The following is a 23,258-nucleotide window of genomic DNA, read 5'->3' on the forward strand; positions in this document are numbered from 1 at the left end:
TCTCCATCATGGTGACAACAAACTTTATTATCAACTAAATCCCTGTTCATTCTCAACAATAACTTGAAATAAATAATGTTAAACTGGTTTCACACTCAGTGTGGCTGGAAGTCAGTTGTAGTTCTTGTGTTTCTCTTTTTTCTGTTCTTGTTTCTCTGTCCTTCAGTGATTCTGCTTATCAGGTGTTCATCAGTGTCTCAATTCACTCACTTCTTTTCATTCAAGTGGACTAGTGAACTAGTGTAGGCAATAGTGAATGAGGGTATAGGGTGAGATTGGGAAAACAGCCTCTGAGTGTCGACTTTGAGCACTGTTAATTCACAGTATATTCCTGTAGGTATATTCCTGTATATTACTGTTTTAATGGAAAATGGTATGATATTGTAAGAATTTGGGCTTTTTCTACAGTAAGGGGTAACAGTGTAGACAGTCACCGAACTCCGAACAAACAGCAGCCGCCTTTTACAGGTCCTCCTGCTGTTCACGTCCCCAGACTCGGATTTATGCATTTCTGTCAACGGCGAAATGACTCGGCAGCCACCACCAACTATGGGATAATATCCTGCCATGATTCAAAACTGAAAATAAAGTTCTGAAAGGTTGAAACTAAGTGTTCGAAAACTCAAAATCTTAAAAAAAAAAGTTTTGCAAGATCGAAAAATAAGATTTGCAAGCTTGCAAAATGTAAAAAAATAAGAATATCTCTGCAAACATTATGTTGTTTTTGAGATTTCCTTCTTCAGAACTGCAAAACATTTTTTACGATGTTGCGCAATTTTTCAGAGTTTCAAATCTGTCAGTGTTCTCCCACTGTATAGTTTGTTTTCCAGATTTGAAACCTTGAAACCCGTGATCTGAAAACGGGTGTGCGAATAGGTGAAAAAAAGTTTTGAAACTCTGAAAACTGAGGTTCGAAAGGGCGAAACTTATTACATTACATTAAATTTGCACTCCTATTGCAGACTATTTTTTCAGAGCTGAGTTTACAACACCCACTTTGCGGAGATACGCGCACACAGTTGCGAGCGTGCGACTCGCGTGATTGTTAGCAGCGATGTCACGCAGCTCTGCTCTGAAACTCTGAAACTCAGACTGAGCGAAAAAATGAAGCTTCGCAACCTCGCAACTTAAAAAAAAGCCTGGAGGGAGGGCCTTTCTGCTCTTGGCCAATGCTTTGCTGTCTAAACTAACTCTAAACCTCTAAAACGCTCTGTATAGAACACTGAGGGATCACTAATCTTAACTTTTAAGTCCACTAGAAATACAGTGGATGACCTTCAGAAGACATAATGTCTGTCTTCTATCAGGGAATCGGTCAGTGTTTTGTTATGCAGTGCTCTGCTGGGGATGTAGTATCACTGACGAAAATATAATACATTAATCAGAAAGGCGGGTATTGGCCTTACTCCTGATTCACCTGAGGTTATTGTGGAAAAGAGAACAAGGGGAATATTAAAAATGATTAAAAATTAAGAAGCATCTTAATGCCAATTTAACTCAACTTCCTCAAAAATAATAATCTTGATTTTAGTTCAGTTAAAAACTAACTGTTAAAACTTAACTGTTCTTCTTACAGTTAAATTTACTGTCCAAATGGACAGGACACCCAAATATTTTCTGGCCTTTAAATGTCTGTTAGTATCACTTCTTCATTTCTTCTCAAATCAATTATCAACTCCTGGTCTTCTCCACATTCCATTTTAGGAAATTTTCATCACATGTAATACTCAAGTCTGAGTGTGCAAATAGTTACAGTTCAGATAGAAAAGGTGATACCAGGGGGTCACGTGACATGATGCCAGTGGCAGCGTGCCAGCCAGCTAAAGACTGAACCCATGCATTCTGCTTTTCTGAGGAAACAGCTGATCACTTTATAATTTGTGAGCCTGTCCGCTAATCTTCAACATGCTTAACATTCAACATAGTGACAGGTTTTTGGACATTTTGAAATGCTGTATAGGCTAAGAGAAGTCACTGAGATTTTTGTTTTGATTCCCTATTTTTTTTTTTTTGTTATCCGCAAAAAGTGATTGATGTAAAACCAAATCTGGTTCATATGTTGCTGATCATATGTGGAAGTTCTATAATGTGGGCCACTGGAGAGCCTTCACAGCAACAGGAAATAGAAATAAAAAAAATGAAAAAAACTAGTGTCATGAGCCTTCACAGCAACAGGAAATAGAAATGAAAAAAAAAAAAAAAAAAAAAAACTAGTGTCTTGTGCCTGTCTGTACTTAGTAACACTGACGGTGGTAGAGCGGCTGCGAGTGGTGTTTCTTTTTTTCTTTTCTTTTCTTGCAAGTGGGGTTTTGTGCTATACACGCACACACACAATATGACGCCACACTCTGCGCATAAGTTTAAAAAAACATAATTTAACATATAAATAGTCCTAACACTTTTTAAATAGCCCACTTAATGTGTTTTTTGCCATTTTAACTATAGGCTACACATGAACATATACATTTCCATGTAACAGAAAAATAGAAGTTTAAAAAAAAAGGGAAAAAAGAGAAAAGAAACATGCAGCCTCTCAGTATTTTACATTTATTCTATACCTCATCTTTTATTAACACCTTTCCAAGTCCACCACATTTTAAGAACGATCTGAAAGGTCCCCAAACTTTTCTTTTCCAGTGACATATTTGTTACCATTTCTTTTAGCCAACGTCCTATAGGCTACTTGGTGCACAAATACGTTTCCAATTTAAAGAAATAAGCCGTTTTGCTTGAAGAATACATATATTTAAATTCTCTTTCTTTCTTTTTTTTTTTTACTTGATCTCCTTAGGAAATAAATGTAAAAGAAAAAGAATCAAGGACCTTCTCTATCATTTCTTTCACACCTTTCCAAAAAAATGTTGACTTCTTCGTACTCACATATGCAATGATATAACCTACCTAGGCTACCTTTAAACTCACCACATCAAGACTAAAGCAGAAAAAAATGTCAAGTGCCATCATGCCAAAGTGCCCATGTGACAAGAGTTTATAAAGATGCTGCAGTAAAAAGTATACAAAATTCTCACCTTCGTTATTGCTTTCCATGTCAGTCATTGTCTTTGACTGAATTCCGAATTCCGAATTCTGCCGTGCAGAATTAAAAATGTCCCGGTTGACTTGACTGAAGGAGGAGCTGGCGTGTGAAAAGTTCTGCTGTTGGTGGAAAGTTATGTCGATTGTGTGTGTGAACCAATGAAGACTTATAAGGGGTAGTCTCTTGACAGGGGAGTTTCTGGTTGAGTGAGGTTCCTGTTTAAAAAGTTTAATCAGACATGGAGAGTGTCAAACCAAATCCACCACACACTCAACCAGAAAGAGGTTACAAGATTTACACAAATCAACACAACATAACTTTTTGTCATCATGAAATATCAAAGGTTCCTCACAACAGATGATATTTCGCCTTTGAGTTCAAAGGGTTTGACATTTTCTTAAAGAAATTAAAAAGGGACTTTATATCCGATAAGACATTTCTAAATGAAATGGGATTAGGCTATGGTTCTTGTTTTATGAAGATTGAATTCACCCAGAAGACAAAGTATGTATAATCAAGATTATACCAATATTAGATATTAATAAAATCGATATTAAAATTAAAATCGGTCAAAAGTGTCTGATGGTGTAATTTATCAACTTGTTATGCTCGCGGTGAAGATCTGTGAGTTTCGATTGTGAATCTGACTCAAACAATCTGTGGTGAAACCATATATAGACTGTAAAACCAACACATTCTCACTCCCAAGTCGTCACATATGGACGCTTGGCCAGGACCCCTTGGCGTCACTTTTTAACGACCTGGGCGTACCCTTAGCGTCAATTTTCAACGTGCAGGGTAGTCCTATAGACTTCTATTGATCTATCAACTGGAGCCTGCGGCGTTGAAATTTGACGTCTTGGGTAAGCATAACGCAGCCCGTTGTCTGCGGTAAATGGGTCGAGACTACAATAAATAAAAAATTAAAAGGAATAGGCTACAATAAATGATCTATGGCAGGGCTAATCAAATGGCAGACCCCAGATCATCTTTATATGGCCCTCCAACTGGTTTTTGATGTTTAAAACCTCTCGCAATCTGATATCAAACTGCCCTCTGCTCAAAGGTTTAGCGCGATTATAGGCAACAGCATTCAGCGATGAGTTTAACAACGCTCATTTTGGCGAGCAACAGCTTTCAGCGGTGAGTTTAACAACGCACATGGTGAGCAACAGCATTCAGCGGTGAGTTTAACAACGCTAATTTTGGCGAGCAACAGCTTTCAGCGGTGAGTTTAACAACGCACATGGTGAGCAACAGCATTCAGCGATGAGTTTAACAACGCTCATTTTGGCGAGCAACAGCTTTCAGCGGTGAGTTTAACAACGCACATGGTGAGCAACAGCATTCAGCGGTGAGTTTAACAACGCACATGGTGAGCAACAGCATTCAGCGATGAGTTTAACAACGCTCATTTTGACACTGCTTTAAGTAGAGCATGCTGGATAACGTATTTTTATCGAGTTTTGTTGATGTTAATAAATAAATATAATATGCTACGATTGTGTTCAATTAATCAAAGTTTTGTTTATTTATTGATTTATATTTATTAAATCCTCTTAATTAATAACGCTGACGTCACTGTATGGGGCGATCCCAAGGTCCATTGCGATTTACCACTCGGTAAGTATAAGAGTTAATTAATAGAGATGGATACTATTCTTAAATGTACACATTAAAAACTTTTGAATCAGGACAATAACTTGTGTTTAGAACATTTAGACGTGTAAGGTGACAATTATTTATCATGACGGTAAATTATAGAAGACATTATTAAAAATATAGCTTGCTAACGTTACACCAAATGTGCAGGCTAGCAAAGTTAGCTAATCAAATACTGAAAGTTAATTTTTGTTCAAGTTCATGCATGCAAGGTACAATTCTAAGGGAATGTAAGATTTCCAGTATTACATTAGCCCACAACTATTATCCAACATTATAACGTTAAATGTTCAGATGAAGAACGGTGTTGCCAGATTGGTTTGTTTTACAGCCCAGTAATTGTTTAAAATCCACACAAAATGATATAATAAACACCCAAATAAATCTATAATAAACTATACAAATTAATTCATAACTACAACCTTGTGGCTCATCACAAGTTTTCAATACGAAATAAAAAAATGTGTATAATTAATGTAATAAGTAATGCTGTCATAACGTATTGACTGATTCATATATAATATATATTTTATATATTTAAAAGTTCTACTGTGGCTTTGGCTTTTTTTGGGGGGCGAAATAGAGCAAAACTTGCATTATTCATTGTTCTGGTCTAAAATGTAATTAACAATATTAACTTCTTGTTTATTAAACTGTATAAAATAAAATCAATATCACATACACTCTAGCCCATTCTGGCAACACAGATGAAGAGAATACTGGTGTAAAATGTTCAAATCTGTTTGTTTTTTTCTTCCTTTAGGTCCTTCAAATTTGGCAGCTTCAATTTTGTTTTATTCTAACCCCCACCACATACACACACAGTCACACACACACTCAAACAAAGGCACTTTTAAGAGCCACGTCCGTCTTGTTAACCTCTCTCTCTCTCTCTCTCTCTCTCTCTCTCTCTCTCTCTCTCTCTCTCTCTCTCTCTCTCTCTCTCTCTCTCTCTCTCTCTCTTTACATATATATATATTTGTTTTATATGTCCATCTCTTTGTTGTGAGTCTTTCTGTCTGTTTGTGTTCGTGTATATTTGGTGTCTAGTCATGACAAGGCCCAAATTCAGGCCCTGCCCTTTCTGCAAGACTCCCAATCAGGCAAGCAGGAAAACTTGCCATGTCTGTTTTGCAAGCCTGTCCACCAAAAATAAAATAAAAGAAAAATTGGTGTCCCTGGATGGCCAGTGGGGGAAATCTGTCCTCAAAAGCAGAAATGCTGGGCGTATAATTGATTCTGCCCGTATTGCAGTAAGTAAAAATGTTAATATTTCATAAATTAGTGTTACGTGAAGTGAAGTTGAAAGCCTGTGTTTTTCTCATACTGAATATCAGACAAGTACCAATGTGATCTGGCCTTTAAAAACATCTTATTATTGAATACATAGAAGAATCCATCTTTACCTATAAATTGTGCTAAAGAGTAACAATAAGTTGTGTTCTCTGTCAAGTAAGTCATGATGGCAATGGCAGAAACTGCAGGAGTACCTCTGACTTTATCTGAAACTGGCCATTGATTGAATTCAGTTCAAGAGTAATGTTTCTTCTAAAATAATCATAATGAAACATGTTACGACACATTTTCTTGCATTGTACTCCAACTCCATTAAATGTTCTTAAATTAAAATTGCTTGTTTAAAATTGTACTGATGTTTCGAATAATTCAGTGGGTTTAACTAATGTGTTATTACTGCTTTTGTTCATTTCAGGTGAGTAAACTTGAAGCTGTGGGATACAAGCCGATTTTATTTATTGGCAAGCCAGATAAAAGGGCTTCGAATAAATGGGTTGCAGAAGTAATTACTCATCTGCACCCCACTCCTGTCACTAAAAATTTTTTGGAAAAGATGCGGAGGGCCTATGAATTTATCTTGACAAAATGTAAGTAATGTTTTGGTTTAGAAATTATGAATATTTAGAATACATCTATATTTCTTTGTTAATATGTACAGATTTTAAATGAACGTAAACTTGTATTATAGCAACCTCAGCAGCACAGCAACCAGAAAATCAAACCGCGGAGGAGAGTCAAACCGTGGAGGAGGAGAGTCAAACTGCGGAGGAGAGTCAAACCGCGGAGGAGGAGAATCAAACCGCGGAGGAGGAGAGTCAAACCGCGGAGGAGGAGAATCAAACCGCGGAGGAGGAGAGTCAAACCGCGGAGGAGGAGAGTCAAACCGCGGAGGAGGAGAATCAAACCGCGGAGGAGGAGAGTCAAACCGCGGAGGAGGAGAATCAAACCGCGGAGGAGGAGAGTCAAACCGCGGAGGAGGAGAATCAAACCGCGGAGGAGGAGAGTCAAACCGCGGAGGAGGAGAGTCAAACCGCGGAGGAGGAGAATCAAACCGCGGAGGAGGAGAGTCAAACCGCGGAGGAGGAGAATCAAACCGCGGAGGAGGAGAGTCAAACCGCGGAGGAGGAGAATCAAACCGCGGAGGAGGAGAGTCAAACCGCGGAGGAGGAGAGTCAAACCGCGGAGGAGGAGAATCAAACCGCGGAGGAGGAGAGTCAAACCGCGGAGGAGGAGAATCAAACCGCGGAGGAGGAGAGTCAAACCGCGGAGGAGGAGAATCAAACCGCGACTCTCAAGGAGTCTGAGACAGTATTTGTTCTTGACCTTGTTCCTCTGTCTTCCCAACTCTCTCCAACCTCTCTCTTTCCTACTTCCTCTTCTACTTTTACAACTATTCTTCCTTCAGTTTCTTCCCCACCTCCACTGTCTTTGCGACAAATGAAAAGGAAAAACACCTCTACCTCTTCACACTATTCTGCCTCTGTCTCTCCTCCATCTGCCTCTTCCATTCCCACGTCTTTGAGTCTGGAGGGGCCATGTGTGAAGAACAGAAGAAAAGGTAAATTTTTGCATAGTACATACTTTCTCTACACTGTTAATAAATTTGCTCCCAGTCACAGTTGACTTAATGTAAATTAGATTCATCGGCTTACCGAATCATTGGTAGCCAGTTCACAGTATCTAGTTATTTAGTTGTGGCCAATGTCCAAGGGCGTTGGTTAATGTCAAACCCTGACCTAAGCTAAGAGGACTTTGGGAAAACCAATCCTGTACTTTTTGCTTTATTGACATAAACAGGGACAAATTCACTTTGACATGAATGGAAAGGACTGCATATCGCCTCACATGTGAAATTATAAATATGGACTGATTCAGCTACAAAGCATGGCATTCATGGCTTAATAAACTTTCCTTGTTTTTTCATTATTTCAGGTTGCCGAAAATGTAGTAGGCAGAAGGTGTTCCTTTTTGATTGTATAACAGGGGAACGGATAAATGAGGTAAAATATGTTCTGTTAGGCTGCTTTCTTATCTCAATGACTGATTCTGACCTTTCAAAGATAATACAACAATATGGCCTATGCATTGATTGCTTAAACAGTTAGAATACTTATTACTTGTGTTTGTGTGTCTAGGGGAAAGCCGAATTGAGAGTCCACTGGTTGCCTTGCACTGTGTGGTAAGTTATGTTTTATTAATTATTTAATTCCATTGCAATGCAAATTAGTCCATTCCATGACTAATACAATGTAGGCAAAGTACAACTGGTTTCTTGCAAGCAGCATGGAAGTTCATGTCAGTGTTGTCTGTGGCAAGAGAAAACTCCCTGGTCCTGTAGTTGATCCCATCAGTAAATCATCCTCTGAGGTAGTCTTTAGAGAAACTGGAGTGAGGTTGATTGTCAGTACTCAGAAGAAAATAGCAATGAGGTGAAGGCATTTGGAAGAGCTAGATCCATCAGGTAGGCCCTTGTAACCTTTAGGACATGCATTCCGATGATGAAAAATGATGGAATAGTCTTCGGGGCATTCCAAATTCAGACACACTCTCTCAGTCCAGACTAAAGACAAATATCTGGACTGTCTTTAGTCTGGACTGAGAGAGTGTGTCCTAATTTGGAATGCTCGGAAGACTATTCCATCATTTTAAAGACAAATGGGAGAATGATCTACCTCCTTGTTTTCATTTAGAATATTATATTTGTAAGTTCCTGGAATTTTGTGATTAACACAATGGATTATAGGTAATGAGGAGCTGGACCATTCAGTACTTTCTGAGTAATTAATAGAATTCTCAAATTAGCTGACAGACAGCCAATGTATGGACAATAAAATAGTCCTGATGTGATCATGTTTTCTGTTTCTAGTAAGTACTCTAGCGGCTAGCTCTAGCTCTGAACTAGCTTATTATTGAGCCTGCAGGACATCCACTCTGTAATGCATTACAAAAGTAGCAGTGATTCATGCACACATAAATTTATCTTTCAGCATCTGAAACTCTTTGTGTTTATGTGTCATAATTTAGTTTTTCTACGATGGAGAATCCTGTTGTATGTGCTGGAAATTTTATTTTCAAAGGAACATAAGAACATCAAACATAAGATCTGTGTTCTAAACTGTCGTATATGACATAAAATTTTCCTCATCCCGCTAATGACAACTTAATCAGAAACATTTTGAAATCAGTAAATTTGGAAATACATGGCTTTCACAATGTACAGAAACTGTATGGAAAATTGTGTAACTAGAGCTGCCAGACAATTGTAGTTTAGGAAAAAGTACCATATTTTCCTGTGAGATGCAATGTTGTATAAAAAAGTGCTAAATGAAAATACACCAATTAAGTCCAAGTACCTCAAATTTGTTATTAACCCTTCAAAGTCGACTGACGCTCTAGAGCGTCAAAGTGCGCACCCCTGACATATCTATTAATAACTTTGGAATGGATTAAGGTATTAACTTACTTTTTTTTTTATGAAAAAGCTGACATTCGTCTGCATAGACAGTGTTGACTTTCGCGAATGATAAGCCTTCCGTATTTTAGTGCAAATCTATAGCATTTTACCGCAAAACAAGGAAATTGTACTTTATTCTATCTAATGATATAAAATGCTGTTGGTGTGTGTGAACCAATCACAGATCTGTGTGTGAACCAATCACAGACCAAAAACAAAAAATGACGTTGTCAGATGGGCCAGGAACGTAAAAAAGGGGAGGGGTTTGAAATCAATTCCACCTGTGATAGCCGGATTGTTTGCTGACGCAACTTTTTTATACACGGTCTTTGGACGCGCACATTTGGAGATATATCAGATACGCTTATTTGTACTTGGCAAGATTATTTTCAAAGAAAACATGGCACAACGAAGAGTCTCTGCCGAGCAAGTTGCTGAAATGCTTTTTGCCGACAGCGATGAGAGTGAGAATGGATCTGATCCAGATCGGTTTGATTCGGAGGAAGAGGATCAAATCTTGGACGGAATCGATCCATTTGAGGAGTAAGTATTATGAATGCTATATTGCTGATAATATATTGTCTAATAGCCTATATATTGTATCGTTTTTTTAGTAGAATTATTTTATTTTAGCTTTTCAGAAATAACGGAGCAGTAATCAAATAATGAGTGCCATCAAATAATGTGTGCGTTTTGGCCGCATGTAACGTTAGTCCATCTTCATTTATAAGCTATTTCGTTTACTTTGCTTGTCTATTTTATTGTAATGTTTTTTAGGGAAATTTTATTGTAGTTTTTCAGAAATAATGGTGCAGTAAGCCTTATCTAAGGCCTGTACTATTTGTCTACATGGGGAGGGGGTTTGGTTGGTTTAGACATTGTATTTACTCTGTGCATTTTATTGTAATGTTTTTTAGGTAAAATTTTATTGTAGCTTTTTATAAATAATGGTGCAGTAAGCCTTATCTAAGGCCTGTACTATGTGTCTACATGGGAGGGGGTTTGGTTGGTTTAGACATTGTATTTACTCTGTGCATATAATACTATGATGAAGGCTCCAGTAATAATTTTGTAGTTAGAAGTCCTATGACTTGGATGTAAAAAATGCACACATGATGATGACTAGCTAATCTTTATTTCATTATAAGAAAGGCTGTACAACTTTTGATATGTGGTAATCTAAACTAATGACAAAATCTGTGTGTTTTAGTCTAAATCCGGAAACCACAGAGCAGCCGAGTACATCTGCTGAACCCAGGACCCCGACCGCTCGCCCTTTTCCACCCAGCACCGCTTAGGCCTATATTTTTATACCAATATTTTTTTTCACCCAATTTTTTTTGCAGGTGTTCTAAAGCCTTTGAGGAATAAATATTTGTTGTAAAATCCTTTATTAATTTATTTTTTATATTTTTATATAATAAAAACAAAAATATTTAACTTCTGTTTTTGTATTTCTTGATGATATATCACATTAGAACACATACAAGTGTCTCAAGAAGTGTGTTGTCAATGCATCCACATTGTAGCTGAGAATCTATAGAATCCAGAAATATGTCTCTCTTCACTCTGCTATGAATATTGACCATTCCAGAAGCCAAAATGTCAACATAGTGCCAGGCGGACTTAAAACCCCTTAGACTTTGAAGGGTTAAGTAAATTGAGTACCGGTAAATGTACTCAGTTACATTCCACCACTGGGCTTTACCAGGGTTAATGCTACTTTAACAAGCATCAATACATTTCAATGAACTCTCTAAATTTAACCCAACAGTGATTTTATTTTTTATTTTTTTCCTCTGTGTTCTAATGAAATTTTGTGCACTTATGATATTTTACAGTGGCAAAACCTGGGATGACACATGGGAGCCTGCCAGTGAATTCCAACATGTTATGCCTAAGTCCCCAGATCCCAACCAGCTTTCAGCATGACAGCCTAGTCACCTGGACTCTCACCTGGAAGTTTATTTTTGAGGGTTTTTTTGTTTTTGTTTTTCATTGCTTTTGTTCATTAAAGTTTTTTGTCCAATACCCAGTCTCTTTTTGTGTTTATTTTCTTAATGGTGTTTAAAATTTTCATGAAATGAAAGCTTTAGCGTAAGTTCTGCCGGGAAGACTCAATTGTTACGTCACTTATTACCTTCTCATCTATCCAATCGTGTTCTAAAACTTGTAGTAAGAAAAATGTGTACACATGTCTGAGTTCGCAGATGCTTACACATACATTCACCTTCATCCTCCCCACCTCCACCAGGATGGTCCCTCCCCATACCTCACAGGGGGTCGGCTGCGCCCCTGCCTTCGTCTTTAGGCAGGAAATGCAGATTCCGTACCCTCGGATTGCGAGCTATGCACGGGGCCAATGCCAAAGAACTTTATATCTCAATACTTGCTTGCTGGGCTGTTAATAAATGCATGCTTGTTACACTATTTTGCCTCCCGAGTCTTTCTGGTAGAACTGCACAACAGCCAGGAAGTGTGAGATCAAAAGGGACAAAGTTAGTACTGTTTGTCATAATGGCTTTCCCAAAGACATTATTTTTGCTTTTTTTGTTGTTTTAGTATAAGTCAGTCTACTTGAACTATTGGTCTGGTATGCCAGCCATGAATAAATACCACAGAATACTACTAAAGCTATTAAAATGTCACTTAAATGTTGTAGTCCTGTTTGAAATGTTCAATTACAATATTATATATTAATTCCTTTAACATTTATACTTATAATTGTTATTAACTATTTATATTTGCCTTGCATTTATTCACAGCAAAATAATTTCAAATGAATCATGTAAATATATATATTGTTTTTTATTTTTGGGGGCAATGTGTTCTTCAAAGGAAAGAAAATAATGTATTTTCTGGTGGCTCCTGGGTTGTTTTTTTTTTTTTTTAAAGAAAATAAAAATTAAAGTCTTTAAATAGTTTGGCATATCAATACATTTGGGGAAATAGTACAAAGTGTGTGCAATCATCTTTAAATGTTACAGACGCATTTTAATCTGTTTAAAACAAAATACTGCATGCTGGAATAACTATAAAGAGTAGGCTACTTTTCTTTTTGTAATTATAACATCCCTGTAGGGTTACATAGCCTATCTTCGGTCGGAAGAGCCTGTTTTTATTTATTAATTAATTAATTAATTGTTATTATTTTTTTATTGCAGAACTTATACATACATGATCAGGGAAATTAAGCGTTGTTGTATTTCTTTCAGTGAAAAAAAATCCTGGATTTGCTTACATCAAAAGTAGGAAGAGCTTGTAAATTCCATATATGGACAGTGTGACGTGGCTTTAACGTTTCCTTGGCGCCAGCAGGACAAGCTGTGGTTGGACTAATGTTTAGGTCAGAATAAAAAGCGCTCCATATCGCAACCTATGTTTTGCTGTCGTTTTGACGACAGTAATACTGTCAGTTAACAATGAGGTATTGCTATATTGAAAGAAAGTACACGTTTACCGAGATCCTAAACCTAACCCTATAGTGTAACTTCACACTTCAATGAACTACAATTTACAGCGCACATCCCATCGACACAATGATAGAGGCTTATGGGTAATGTAGTTTAAAAACGTCTAGTAATATAATTAAATAAATACAATCTTTAATGAACAAAGGGACATCCAAATATGTTCATTATACAAACCTCTTTGACATATTTGAGAGCCAGGCTGAAATTTGGTATTTTACTGTGGGCACTTTTAAAAATGTTTTTATAACACCTTTCCATGTATGCCAGACATCTCTGTCCAACATTATGTATTAAACATAGCCTAAATAATTGTCCTACCAAGTTTCACTTTGATACGCTTATCAGACTTTGCATTTGCAGACTTTGAAGAATGTGCTTTTTTTTTTTTTTTTTTGCTCTTTCATGGGTACTACGGGACCCCTGGGGGTGGGAAGGGCAGTAAAACCTATACAGATACTCTCTTCATCATGGACAACAAACTGTATTGAGGCACATTTATATAAACATTAATACAAAATTACAGTAATATTTTACAAAATTTGTAAAATACACTTTTTCTGTATTGCTAAAACACTATACCCCCAAATTCTCAATAGCCTAATCTAATTTGTTGGACTGTACATAATACAAGTCAGTTCAGAGTGGCAAAATTGACTCAAAATGTTGCACTGAATGTTGATACTAACAATGGATGGAAACAATATAAGAGGGAGAGGAAGAAGAGTATGAGTGTAAGAGGTGGTGAACAAGGAGGAATATGGGAAGGTGTGGAGAATGTTGTCAAGGCTGGATCTGCTTTAGGGTTTTTCCCTTTGCCTGCAGAGATGATATTGTCTGTGATGTGAATAAAGTCCTCAATCTGAACGCAACATGAAGACATGAATCTGAAGCAGAATAAATCTCTCTCACTGACCTTGATTCTGCAGTTGCACATCTCTTCTGAGTGACTATAATGCTTTTCATTTAGTTTTTTACTGTAACCTTTTTGTCTTTTGCAGTCGGGTCACTGTATTTTCACAGTATGCAAGTACTGAATATACAGACATTCAATACTATACAATATTCAGTACAATACAATACTTGCAGTGCATACAGTATACAAATTATTCACCTTACTACTGTAAGTTGTAATTACTATACTTTTACTATGTAATTGCAAAATTTGTTTACTTAGTTACAAAATATACTTTTTTCAGTAACTGCATGCTTTGGATTCTGTGTTCTTAATTTTTTGATGTACTGTAGTGTCTAACGAATGATCTGTAGTGTTTATAATATTGACTCACTGTGTCTATGATTGAGAGCATTGTTTAATTTATGGTTTTGAGGCAATTGTTTGATTTTGCATTGGAGTCAGAGGTTCTCTGAATGTGGTTTGAAAATGTGGTTTTGTGTTTAAGGTTTAGAGAATGTGAGTGATGGTTTCAAGAAATGTGTTTTAGCAATTCAGAAAAACTGTAACATTATACTGTTAATCAGGTCACAGCTGATGAATCTACACAATTGAGTGGTGAAATGTTTTGAGTACCAGAGAATCCCATCAGTTGACTATGAAACCTGTACTAGATTATACAGAAAGCACATTGAATATTATGTTGGGGAAAAAAATGTCTTCCTCATAATCTGCTTCACCCATGCCTCAATTGTTATACAGCACCATAGAGTTCTACTAAAAAGTTGAAATAAAGTACCCCACACAGCAGATGTTGTTAATTGCTTTATATTCATAGTTAAGGTAATTGTCCAGAAGTATGAAAGGTGTTACAGTCTTGTAGATTACAGTCCATCATCAGATATTTCGTAGTCACTGTCGTACTCATCAGCTGAAGCACTGTACAAAAAGTTGATGCTCTCTGCTCCAGACAAAACTTGCAGGTAACAGTCTCTTGCTTGCACCTTCATTTGTCTGATTTGATGCCGCTTTCTGAGGATGATGCTCTGCAGACCTTTCAAACCCTCTTCACTTAGGCCACATTGCGAATCTTAAAAGAGGAACACATATATATAAGACCAGCCTTGGAAAATGTATAAACAGTCATCATTTTTGTGTATACTTATTAGGGCTGCCCCCTAATAGTAATCTTTGGTCAGGGCAACCCTATGTTTATGTAATTTATTACAAATACATACTTTTCATTGTCTCACTAGAACACAAGCAGGACAGCTCTCTGAGGGTATTGGAACGAGTTGAAAGAGATTTCCAATGGTGGTCCATCTCTGCAACAAGAATCTTCTGCTCCTCCTCAAGTCTTCTTACTGACATGATGATGTCAAACGCCCTTCTCTTTGTCCTGAGATCGACAGAGTCTGGGATGCATTTATGATAAATAAATAATTTGTATTAAACATCAACCTTAAAAGCATCTCTGAAATTGTATGGGGTTACGGAATGAGATTTAAAGCATTGTGGGTTATGTGTCATTATGTATCAGATTTGTCAGAAGCAGTCAACAGAGTAGTGTACATACTGTACCACTGTGTGGAAGCTGCCATGGCCAAGCGGTCTCACCAGACAGAATGGTTTCCAGGCAAAGAGTTTCTGTGATTGGAACCATTCTGTTGTATTTCTCCACAACAGATGTCAGATGTCCCTTCTCCTCCCTGATCTTGCGGCGTATTCTGGCACGACCTTTGTTGCCATCGGTATCTTTGTAGAGACGCTGGGAACGTCTCTTGATACTGGCTACCAGCACCTCAATTTTGCTGGCCAAAGCATCAGCATCATTTGTAGTTGTTGTTGTTGATGCTGAGAATAAATAGGTGTGGTTTGCACTTTACAATACCAGTAACAATTACAATTATTTGTGACTAAATGTATTACAAGTAATAATTTCCTCACCGTCAGCCCAATCCTTTACATCATTCACCCAGTCTTCCAATTGGCTCGCTGTCACTGCCAATTCGGCTTTCATGGACTCTAGGTTTTGTAACTGGCTTTGCAGAGATTTTGTGGTCTACAATAACAAACAATAGTAAGAAACAAGAACCAAATGTTCAATGCACAGCTTCATACACTGCTAACATGCAATACTGGACATCTAAAATGAATTCTACTGATGTCATTACCTTTTGATATCGGCGGGTCAGTGAGATAGCCAAATTTTTGAACTTTTGCTGATTCCAGCGCATGGCCATGAGAGTCAGCATGTCTGTGCGTCCTGCAAACACAGAAAATATGATGTTACCATATCCCCCTATTATTATGTAAGGATGTAACTAGTGCAGTATGTGGTCATCTTACCTGCTTTTGACATATGCTTTGTGGTTACTGCAATCCTAGAGAGGAAGGCATTGCACTGTTCCACCTCCTCCCCTAGTGTTAAACCAGCACCGTCCTGATATGCCCCACTCCATTTCACCTGGTTAAGAATAAAATGAAAATGTCCATGAACAAGACACCGAACCCCAGCTGCTCCTTACGAGCTGGATGTCGCCTTGCATGGCTGACACCGTCAGTGTATGAATGAGTGAATAAATGGGTGAATGTGAGGCAATATATAAAGCGCTTTGTTGGCCATGGGTCTGTTAAAGCGCTATATAAATGCAGTCCATTTACCATTTATCACATAGCAACATTTCTTTACCTCGCATTTAAAATCATGGGCTTTGGCATGAAATACCGAAAGGAATGGCTTCATGTTAAGAAGGTGCTGGAGCTCTGGACAGCTTTTTGCAACTCTTTGGAGGTAAGGCCAATATTTGCAGGTCACATCCATACAAAAAAAAGTGATTTGCCTACTGGCCAGCTTTTCTTGCAGGTACAGGGGATAGGCAAAAATTTCCCCCCTATACATATTTAAGGCACAGAGCAGGACTCCGTGCCGACACACCGCAAGCTCCAATCCCTCCTCGTCTACCTTGCTGGCAGATCTTTGGGAGGTCTCTCTGGCTGCTGACCACTCCCCTCCACAAACACCTCTTCCACTGACCTACAATATGGAAAATGGTTGACGAAAATAAGACTCTCCTAAACAAACTCTTCAGAAAGAGGTTATTATAGTCCTGTAGTCTAATTATCATCTATAATTTTACATGTTTGGTTGTGTTGTGAATGTGGTCCACAAATCTTTTCACGTCTTCGTCCTTGGCTATGAAGACGCCTTCAAAGATGGCCTGTTCCTCAGATCTAAAAAAAAACAACAAAAAACAACAATTGATGATGGACAACAATTTATGATAATTTATAATCTGAGATTACTTGGTTCACAGCTATTTTTTCTTATTAATACAAACACTGTGATACACAGTTTGGTGTACCTAGCAGCATTCTTGAAACGGTAATGCTTGCGGTTTCCATCAACTGAAACTGCAAGCATATCTGGGGTGCATGCAGGACAGTTGAAGGGTTCTTCCTTGCATATATTGTCCACCTCAAATCGCACAGCCTCCCACTCAAAAAAACTTTTCTGAAAACTGTCTGCTGAGATCTGGCCAGTCTATTAAAAATAAGGAAACAAACAGCTAATAATGTACAACAAATACATTAGCATCAAACAGCTTATCAAACCACAACTCAAAGATATCACCAACACTGCAGGATTGATACTGTACATTCAATACTCACACGACCAAAGCGGACAGTTCGCTGATTCAGCATTCTTAGAAATGCTTGGCAGGACAGTCCTGGTGCCGCCATCTTCATTTCTTCAAATGAAAAAAAGACATCTGTGGCATAAACTGTGGCAAATTGAAGGGTTGCAGGCCAGTAGTCACTTCGGTTTAGGTCAGCGACTCCAGCAGTCCAAGTGGCTTGGCATGCCTCACAAATTAACTCTGGCATACTTAGATCATGTCGTCCTGGAAATATCAAAAACACATCAACTGTAATGTAAACCTTAGCTGATTAATCAGGGTTTGGGTTCTTTGTAGAATTTATACATTACTTTGTATACTTCATATATATATTTTTAAGTTTTATATCTATGTCAAACGTGTAGGGAGTCGCGTATGGATAGATATTTATTTTTTAAGATGCTTCTCAAACAGGACAAAATAAAGTTCTTCACATTCTTACCATTCATTGTGACCAAAGCAACAATCTTTCCTGGACTAACCCTCAATGACTCTGGTGAACAACCACAGATTTTGTCAGGCATCTCCACAGGTACAAGCCGGACTGAAAACACAGAGTATCCACATATATTCAAGATAAAACAATAATCATCATTATCATCAGACAAAAAGGCATCATTTAAATATAACTATTCTGAGAATGAGATATATGTTGTACACACACAAACCAGAACTTACCACAATGGGAAAGAGCCTTATCCACCACGAAAGTTGTTGGAGGCAATGGCTGGAAGAATCCAGCAGTCATGGCATCTCTGTTGTGGAGGACATGTCTGGTGTGCATGCTGACGTCACATTCAGCACAGAGATAGGGACGTGGTCGACAGTCACAACACCGGACAGCAGCTGGATTTCTCCCACACTGTTGGCAGATGTGTGTTGCCACATTTTCTTGTGCCGCAGCAGTGTTCACCAGACGGGGTCTCTCTGCCCTCCACCTCTCTAAAAAGAGACTTTGTCGTGTGCTCCAGTTCGAGGAAGCCAGAAGTTTGGGGGTTTCAAGAGGTGATGCCTCATCACCTGAGGATTCACTTAGTGAGTGCTGGAGATCTTGTAGAAAACACTCTGTAAATGGTAAGGAATATTAAAAAACAATAATTTCCTTCTATGTACATATATATTTTTACAATATTAAAGTGTACTCTGCGTACTCTGTATTAAAGTGCGTTTGGCTGTGAAAGGATCAGTATTCTAGCCAATTTTAAAATAGAAACATTTATTTACATTCTAACCCACTGTCATATATATATATATATATATATATATACACAGATGCAAGGGCTAATGGAAACAATGAAGTACACACCAACAGTCTCTGGAGTAAAGGCCACTTCACAGTTTGTGTCAGGAGCAATGAAGGGGGGATTAGTCTTCCGAATGTGATCAGCTGTAGAGGATAAACACAACACAAATCAACATTTATAACATTCAAATTTACAACTTGTCCCAAGGCCTGGTTACCAGCCTAAATTGGTGCAAGGTCACTGTTTAACATATAGCTAGAGAGAAATACTAGTACACTTTTTATTTCCCAAACCCTAACTGAGACAGTCCAATTACTGTCAGTTATCTGCATACAAGGTGGTTGGTTGGTTGGTTGGTTGGTTGGTTAACTTTATTGTCCCCAAGGGGAAATTCAGCTTGGGCACAGTGCAGAGTTGCTTCATAAAAATAAGTAAATAAATAAAAACATCACCAAAGACATCACAATCACAAAACATACAAAGGACATTGTTGACAACACAATTCCATGGATTAAAATGCAAGTCCTAAAGTGCTAGTGTGGTTGTTGCACATTACTCCATTGCACTGAAATTTGTATAAAGTGCATAGTGCCTAAGCTAAGGTGCTAGTATGTATATTGCACGTTGTCCTATTGCACCGAGATCGTAAGTAAAGTGCTGAAGTGCTCACATATTTATTGTACATTTATTGTAGGTGTCACTAGATGATGACAGCAAATAGGAATGCTTATATAGAAGCAGATTAAAAAGAAACAAGCTGGCTGGCCATTGACAACACACTCTGAAGAACAAACTGTTTCAAACACAGCCTTGCCAATACCAATAACTTGCAAGAGATTTAGTGCAGGCTAGCTCGTTTGACATCATAACCATATTGACAAGATTTCCTGACAATGTCAATAAAGCCCACAATAAAACTTATTTTTATGCGCTAACTTGCTAGTTTTTTACTGCTTTACACAAATATATATAAGCCTTAATGTGTCTCTTTCACTTTATCCAAGACTAGTGACATATTTAATAAATCTACTTTTTATGTAAAAAAAAATCAAATGATTGGTTCTGGTTTGATTGTTTTCCTGACATATCAAGCTATACATACATTCCTTGATTTGATACACTCATACAGTAAGTGCCTAAACAATGTAGGTCTTCAAAATATCTTGAATGAAAAACAATACTGACCCTTATTTGACTGATTCCTGCTTGATCTTGGCCTCGCATAGACAATATTTCCAGTAATGTCTCTTTTTCTCCATTCCACCCTCGGCTCAGGTATCTTCACTGGTGCTGCTGCCTCCTCTTCTTGCAGCTCACCAATAAGGTCATCAAGACTTTGAAGCTCATCCTTCAGTTCTTGATCATCAACCAGGTTATCCAAGATCATGAGTTGTTCTTGGATTTCTGAATCAATCTTGGACATTGTGATGGACAGAAACACAAACAGACAGAAAGACTCACAACGAAGAGATGGACAGATAAAACAAATATATATATGGAGAGAGAGAGAGAGAGAGAGAGAGAGAGAGAGAGAGAGAGAGAGAGAGAGAGAGAGAGAGAGAGGTTAACAAGACGGACGTGGCTCTTAAAAGTGCCTTTGTTTGAGTGTGTGTGTGACTGTGTGTGTATGTGGTGGGGGTTAGAATAAAACAAAATTGAAGCTGCCAAATTTGAAGGACCTAAAGGAAGAAAAAAACAAACAGATTTGAACATTTTACACCAGTATTCTCTTCATCTGTGTTGCCAGAATGGGCTAGAGTGTATGTGATATTGATTTTATTTTATACAGTTTAATAAACAAGAAGTTAATATTGTTAATTACATTTTAGACCAGAACAATGAATAATGCAAGTTTTGCTCTATTTCGCCCCCCAAAAAAAGCCAAAGCCACAGTAGAACTTTTAAATATATAAAATATATATTATATATGAATCAGTCAATACGTTATGACAGCATTACTTATTACATTAATTATACACATTTTTTTATTTCGTATTGAAAACTTGTGATGAGCCACAAGGTTGTAGTTATGAATTAATTTGTATAGTTTATTATAGATTTATTTGGGTGTTTATTATATCATTTTGTGTGGATTTTAAACAATTACTGGGCTGTAAAACAAACCAATCTGGCAACACCGTTCTTCATCTGAACATTTAACGTTATAATGTTGGATAATAGTTGTGGGCTAATGTAATACTGGAAATCTTACATTCCCTTAGAATTGTACCTTGCATGCATGAACTTGAACAAAAATTAACTTTCAGTATTTGATTAGCTAACTTTGCTAGCCTGCACATTTGGTGTAACGTTAGCAAGCTATATTTTTAATAATGTCTTCTATAATTTACCGTCATGATAAATAATTGTCACCTTACACGTCTAAATGTTCTAAACACAAGTTATTGTCCTGATTCAAAAGTTTTTAATGTGTACATTTAAGAATAGTATCCATCTCTATTAATTAACTCTTATACTTACCGAGTGGTAAATCGCAATGGACCTTGGGATCGCCCCATACAGTGACGTCAGCGTTATTAATTAAGAGGATTTAATAAATATAAATCAATAAATAAACAAAACTTTGATTAATTGAACACAATCGTAGCATATTATATTTATTTATTAACATCAACAAAACTCGATAAAAATACGTTATCCAGCATGCTCTACTTAAAGCAGTGTCAAAATGAGCGTTGTTAAACTCATCGCTGAATGCTGTTGCTCACCATGTGCGTTGTTAAACTCACCGCTGAAAGCTGTTGCTCGCCAAAATGAGCGTTGTTAAACTCATCGCTGAATGCTGTTGCTCACCATGTGCGTTGTTAAACTCACCGCTGAAAGCTGTTGCTCGCCAAAATTAGCGTTGTTAAACTCACCGCTGAATGCTGTTGCTCACCATGTGCGTTGTTAAACTCACCGCTGAAAGCTGTTGCTCGCCAAAATGAGCGTTGTTAAACTCATCGCTGAATGCTGTTGCCTATAATCGCGCTAAACCTTTGAGCAGAGGGCAGTTTGATATCAGATTGCGAGAGGTTTTAAACATCAAAAACCAGTTGGAGGGCCATATAAAGATGATCTGGGATCTGCCATTTGATTAGCCCTGCCATAGATCATTTATTGTAGCCTATTCCTTTTAATTTTTTATTTATTGTAGTCTCGACCCATTCACCGCAGACAACGGGCTGCGTTATGCTTACCCAAGACGTCAAATTTCAACGCCGCAGGCTCCAGTTGATAGATCAATAGAAGTCTATAGGACTACCCTGCACGTTGAAAATTGACGCTAAGGGTACGCCCAGGTCGTTAAAAAGTGACGCCAAGGGGTCCTGGCCAAGCGTCCATATGTGACGACTTGGGAGTGAGAATGTGTTGGTAAAACCGGGTTTAGCCGCCTGTGTAACCCTGCTCCATATCCTGCAAGACAGCAGTGGTGTAGTCTAGTTTTTTGTAGTGAGTATACTGTGACCCGTCCCCCCCCCCCCCCCCCCCCCCCCCCCCGAACCCGTCTCATCACCCCATAAGCACCACCACACTCACTAATGCATACAGTATGCAACGACATGTAATTGAGAGCATTATGAGACTAAGTGTTATCAACATGTCAATTTATTATAAGCAACACAAGACTTTAACAGCCAATGACATTTACAGCTGAGGAGACTGGACTGATTTTCTACATTTAGCCTTAGATGTTATATGAATATGGTCCCTGAAGCACAGGTTTTATCAGCTGACAATAAAAATAAAAAATAAAAAAACATTATAGGCACAAATACAAATTTACTTTTAGAAATGGTGCTTTTGAAAGAAAATGGTGTTATTGTTTTGGCAAGTTTACTGTTTAAATTAAAACATGTATGAAAACTTGTGTGATATTCCTTTTTAAAATAAGTTTTGATATATTTCATCATTATTATTATTTTACAGTACATTTTACTGTGCAATTTCTTTCATAATTTCTTTGAGTTTATACCGAACTTTTATTTTGACAGGTTGTCGTAAAGACATCACAGTTTCTGTGTGTGTGTGATACGAATGAATGGCGATAGTTTTATCAAATCAAATGGTGAAATTCTCATGAAGTGACTCTCATAGCAGCTCTGTGATGAAGTTCATGTGTCATGTGTAGCTACATCATGTCCTCATAGCTACAGTGAAGCGCTGACACAAGCACGCGCTTGCTTCAGTGTGTGTGTGTGTGTAGAGCACACATTGAGCGCTCATTCCCAGAGACGCGTTGAACAACTGCAGTCTCTTTGAGTTTTTAATATTCACGCGATTTGATCTATGTCCATTGCAAACACAGACGCGGTGAATTTATGAATGAAAGTGTGAAAGTTCTGTCACAAAACGAAGTTGTTACGTATCCTCACGCTTTTTTTAGTGGGTATACGGAAATACTTGGCATTTCCTAGTGGGTATACGGCGTATACCTGCGTATCACGTAGACTACACCACTAGGGCGCCGTTTGTAAAGCGGCTCACGCTGAAAATAACTGCAACATTTTGTCACATTT

At 37.8% G+C, this 23,258-nt stretch overlaps 2 protein-coding genes across 3 annotated transcripts; one reads left to right on the top strand and one right to left on the bottom strand.

The window, feature by feature from the left end:
- The first annotated feature begins 4,442 nt into the window (after nt 1–4,442).
- On the top strand, nt 4,443–11,429 carry LOC307010172 (uncharacterized protein). The gene is made up of 6 exons (XM_079634616.1): nt 4,443–5,952; nt 6,411–6,582; nt 6,684–7,553; nt 7,928–7,995; nt 8,131–8,174; nt 11,291–11,429. Exons 1-6 carry the CDS (start codon nt 5,752–5,754, stop codon nt 11,379–11,381), a joined length of 1,446 nt encoding a protein of 481 aa, XP_079490742.1. The 5' UTR covers nt 4,443–5,751; the 3' UTR covers nt 11,382–11,429.
- A 3,206-nt stretch (nt 11,430–14,635) lies between these two features.
- Nucleotides 14,636–20,269, bottom strand: LOC307006601 (uncharacterized protein). Of its 2 annotated transcripts, none has more exons than XM_079627743.1 (14): nt 19,924–20,269; nt 18,801–18,881; nt 18,173–18,559; nt 17,937–18,038; nt 17,487–17,719; nt 17,180–17,358; nt 16,955–17,048; nt 16,780–16,851; nt 16,164–16,281; nt 15,989–16,080; nt 15,762–15,876; nt 15,396–15,668; nt 15,053–15,229; nt 14,636–14,904 (listed from the first exon to the last, which is right to left on the bottom strand). In XM_079627743.1, exons 1-14 carry the CDS (start codon nt 20,159–20,161, stop codon nt 14,699–14,701), a joined length of 2,367 nt encoding a protein of 788 aa, XP_079483869.1. In that variant the 5' UTR covers nt 20,162–20,269; the 3' UTR covers nt 14,636–14,698. The 2 variants fall into 2 exon arrangements, with proteins under 2 accessions (XP_079483869.1, XP_079483868.1); XM_079627742.1 differs by having other exon boundaries at nt 16,507–16,851.
- Between the last annotated feature and the right edge of the window lie 2,989 nt (nt 20,270–23,258).

This window comes from Phoxinus phoxinus (assembly GCF_949152265.1).
Source record: "Phoxinus phoxinus genome assembly, chromosome: 1".
Lineage (NCBI taxonomy): Eukaryota > Metazoa > Chordata > Actinopteri > Cypriniformes > Leuciscidae > Phoxinus > Phoxinus phoxinus.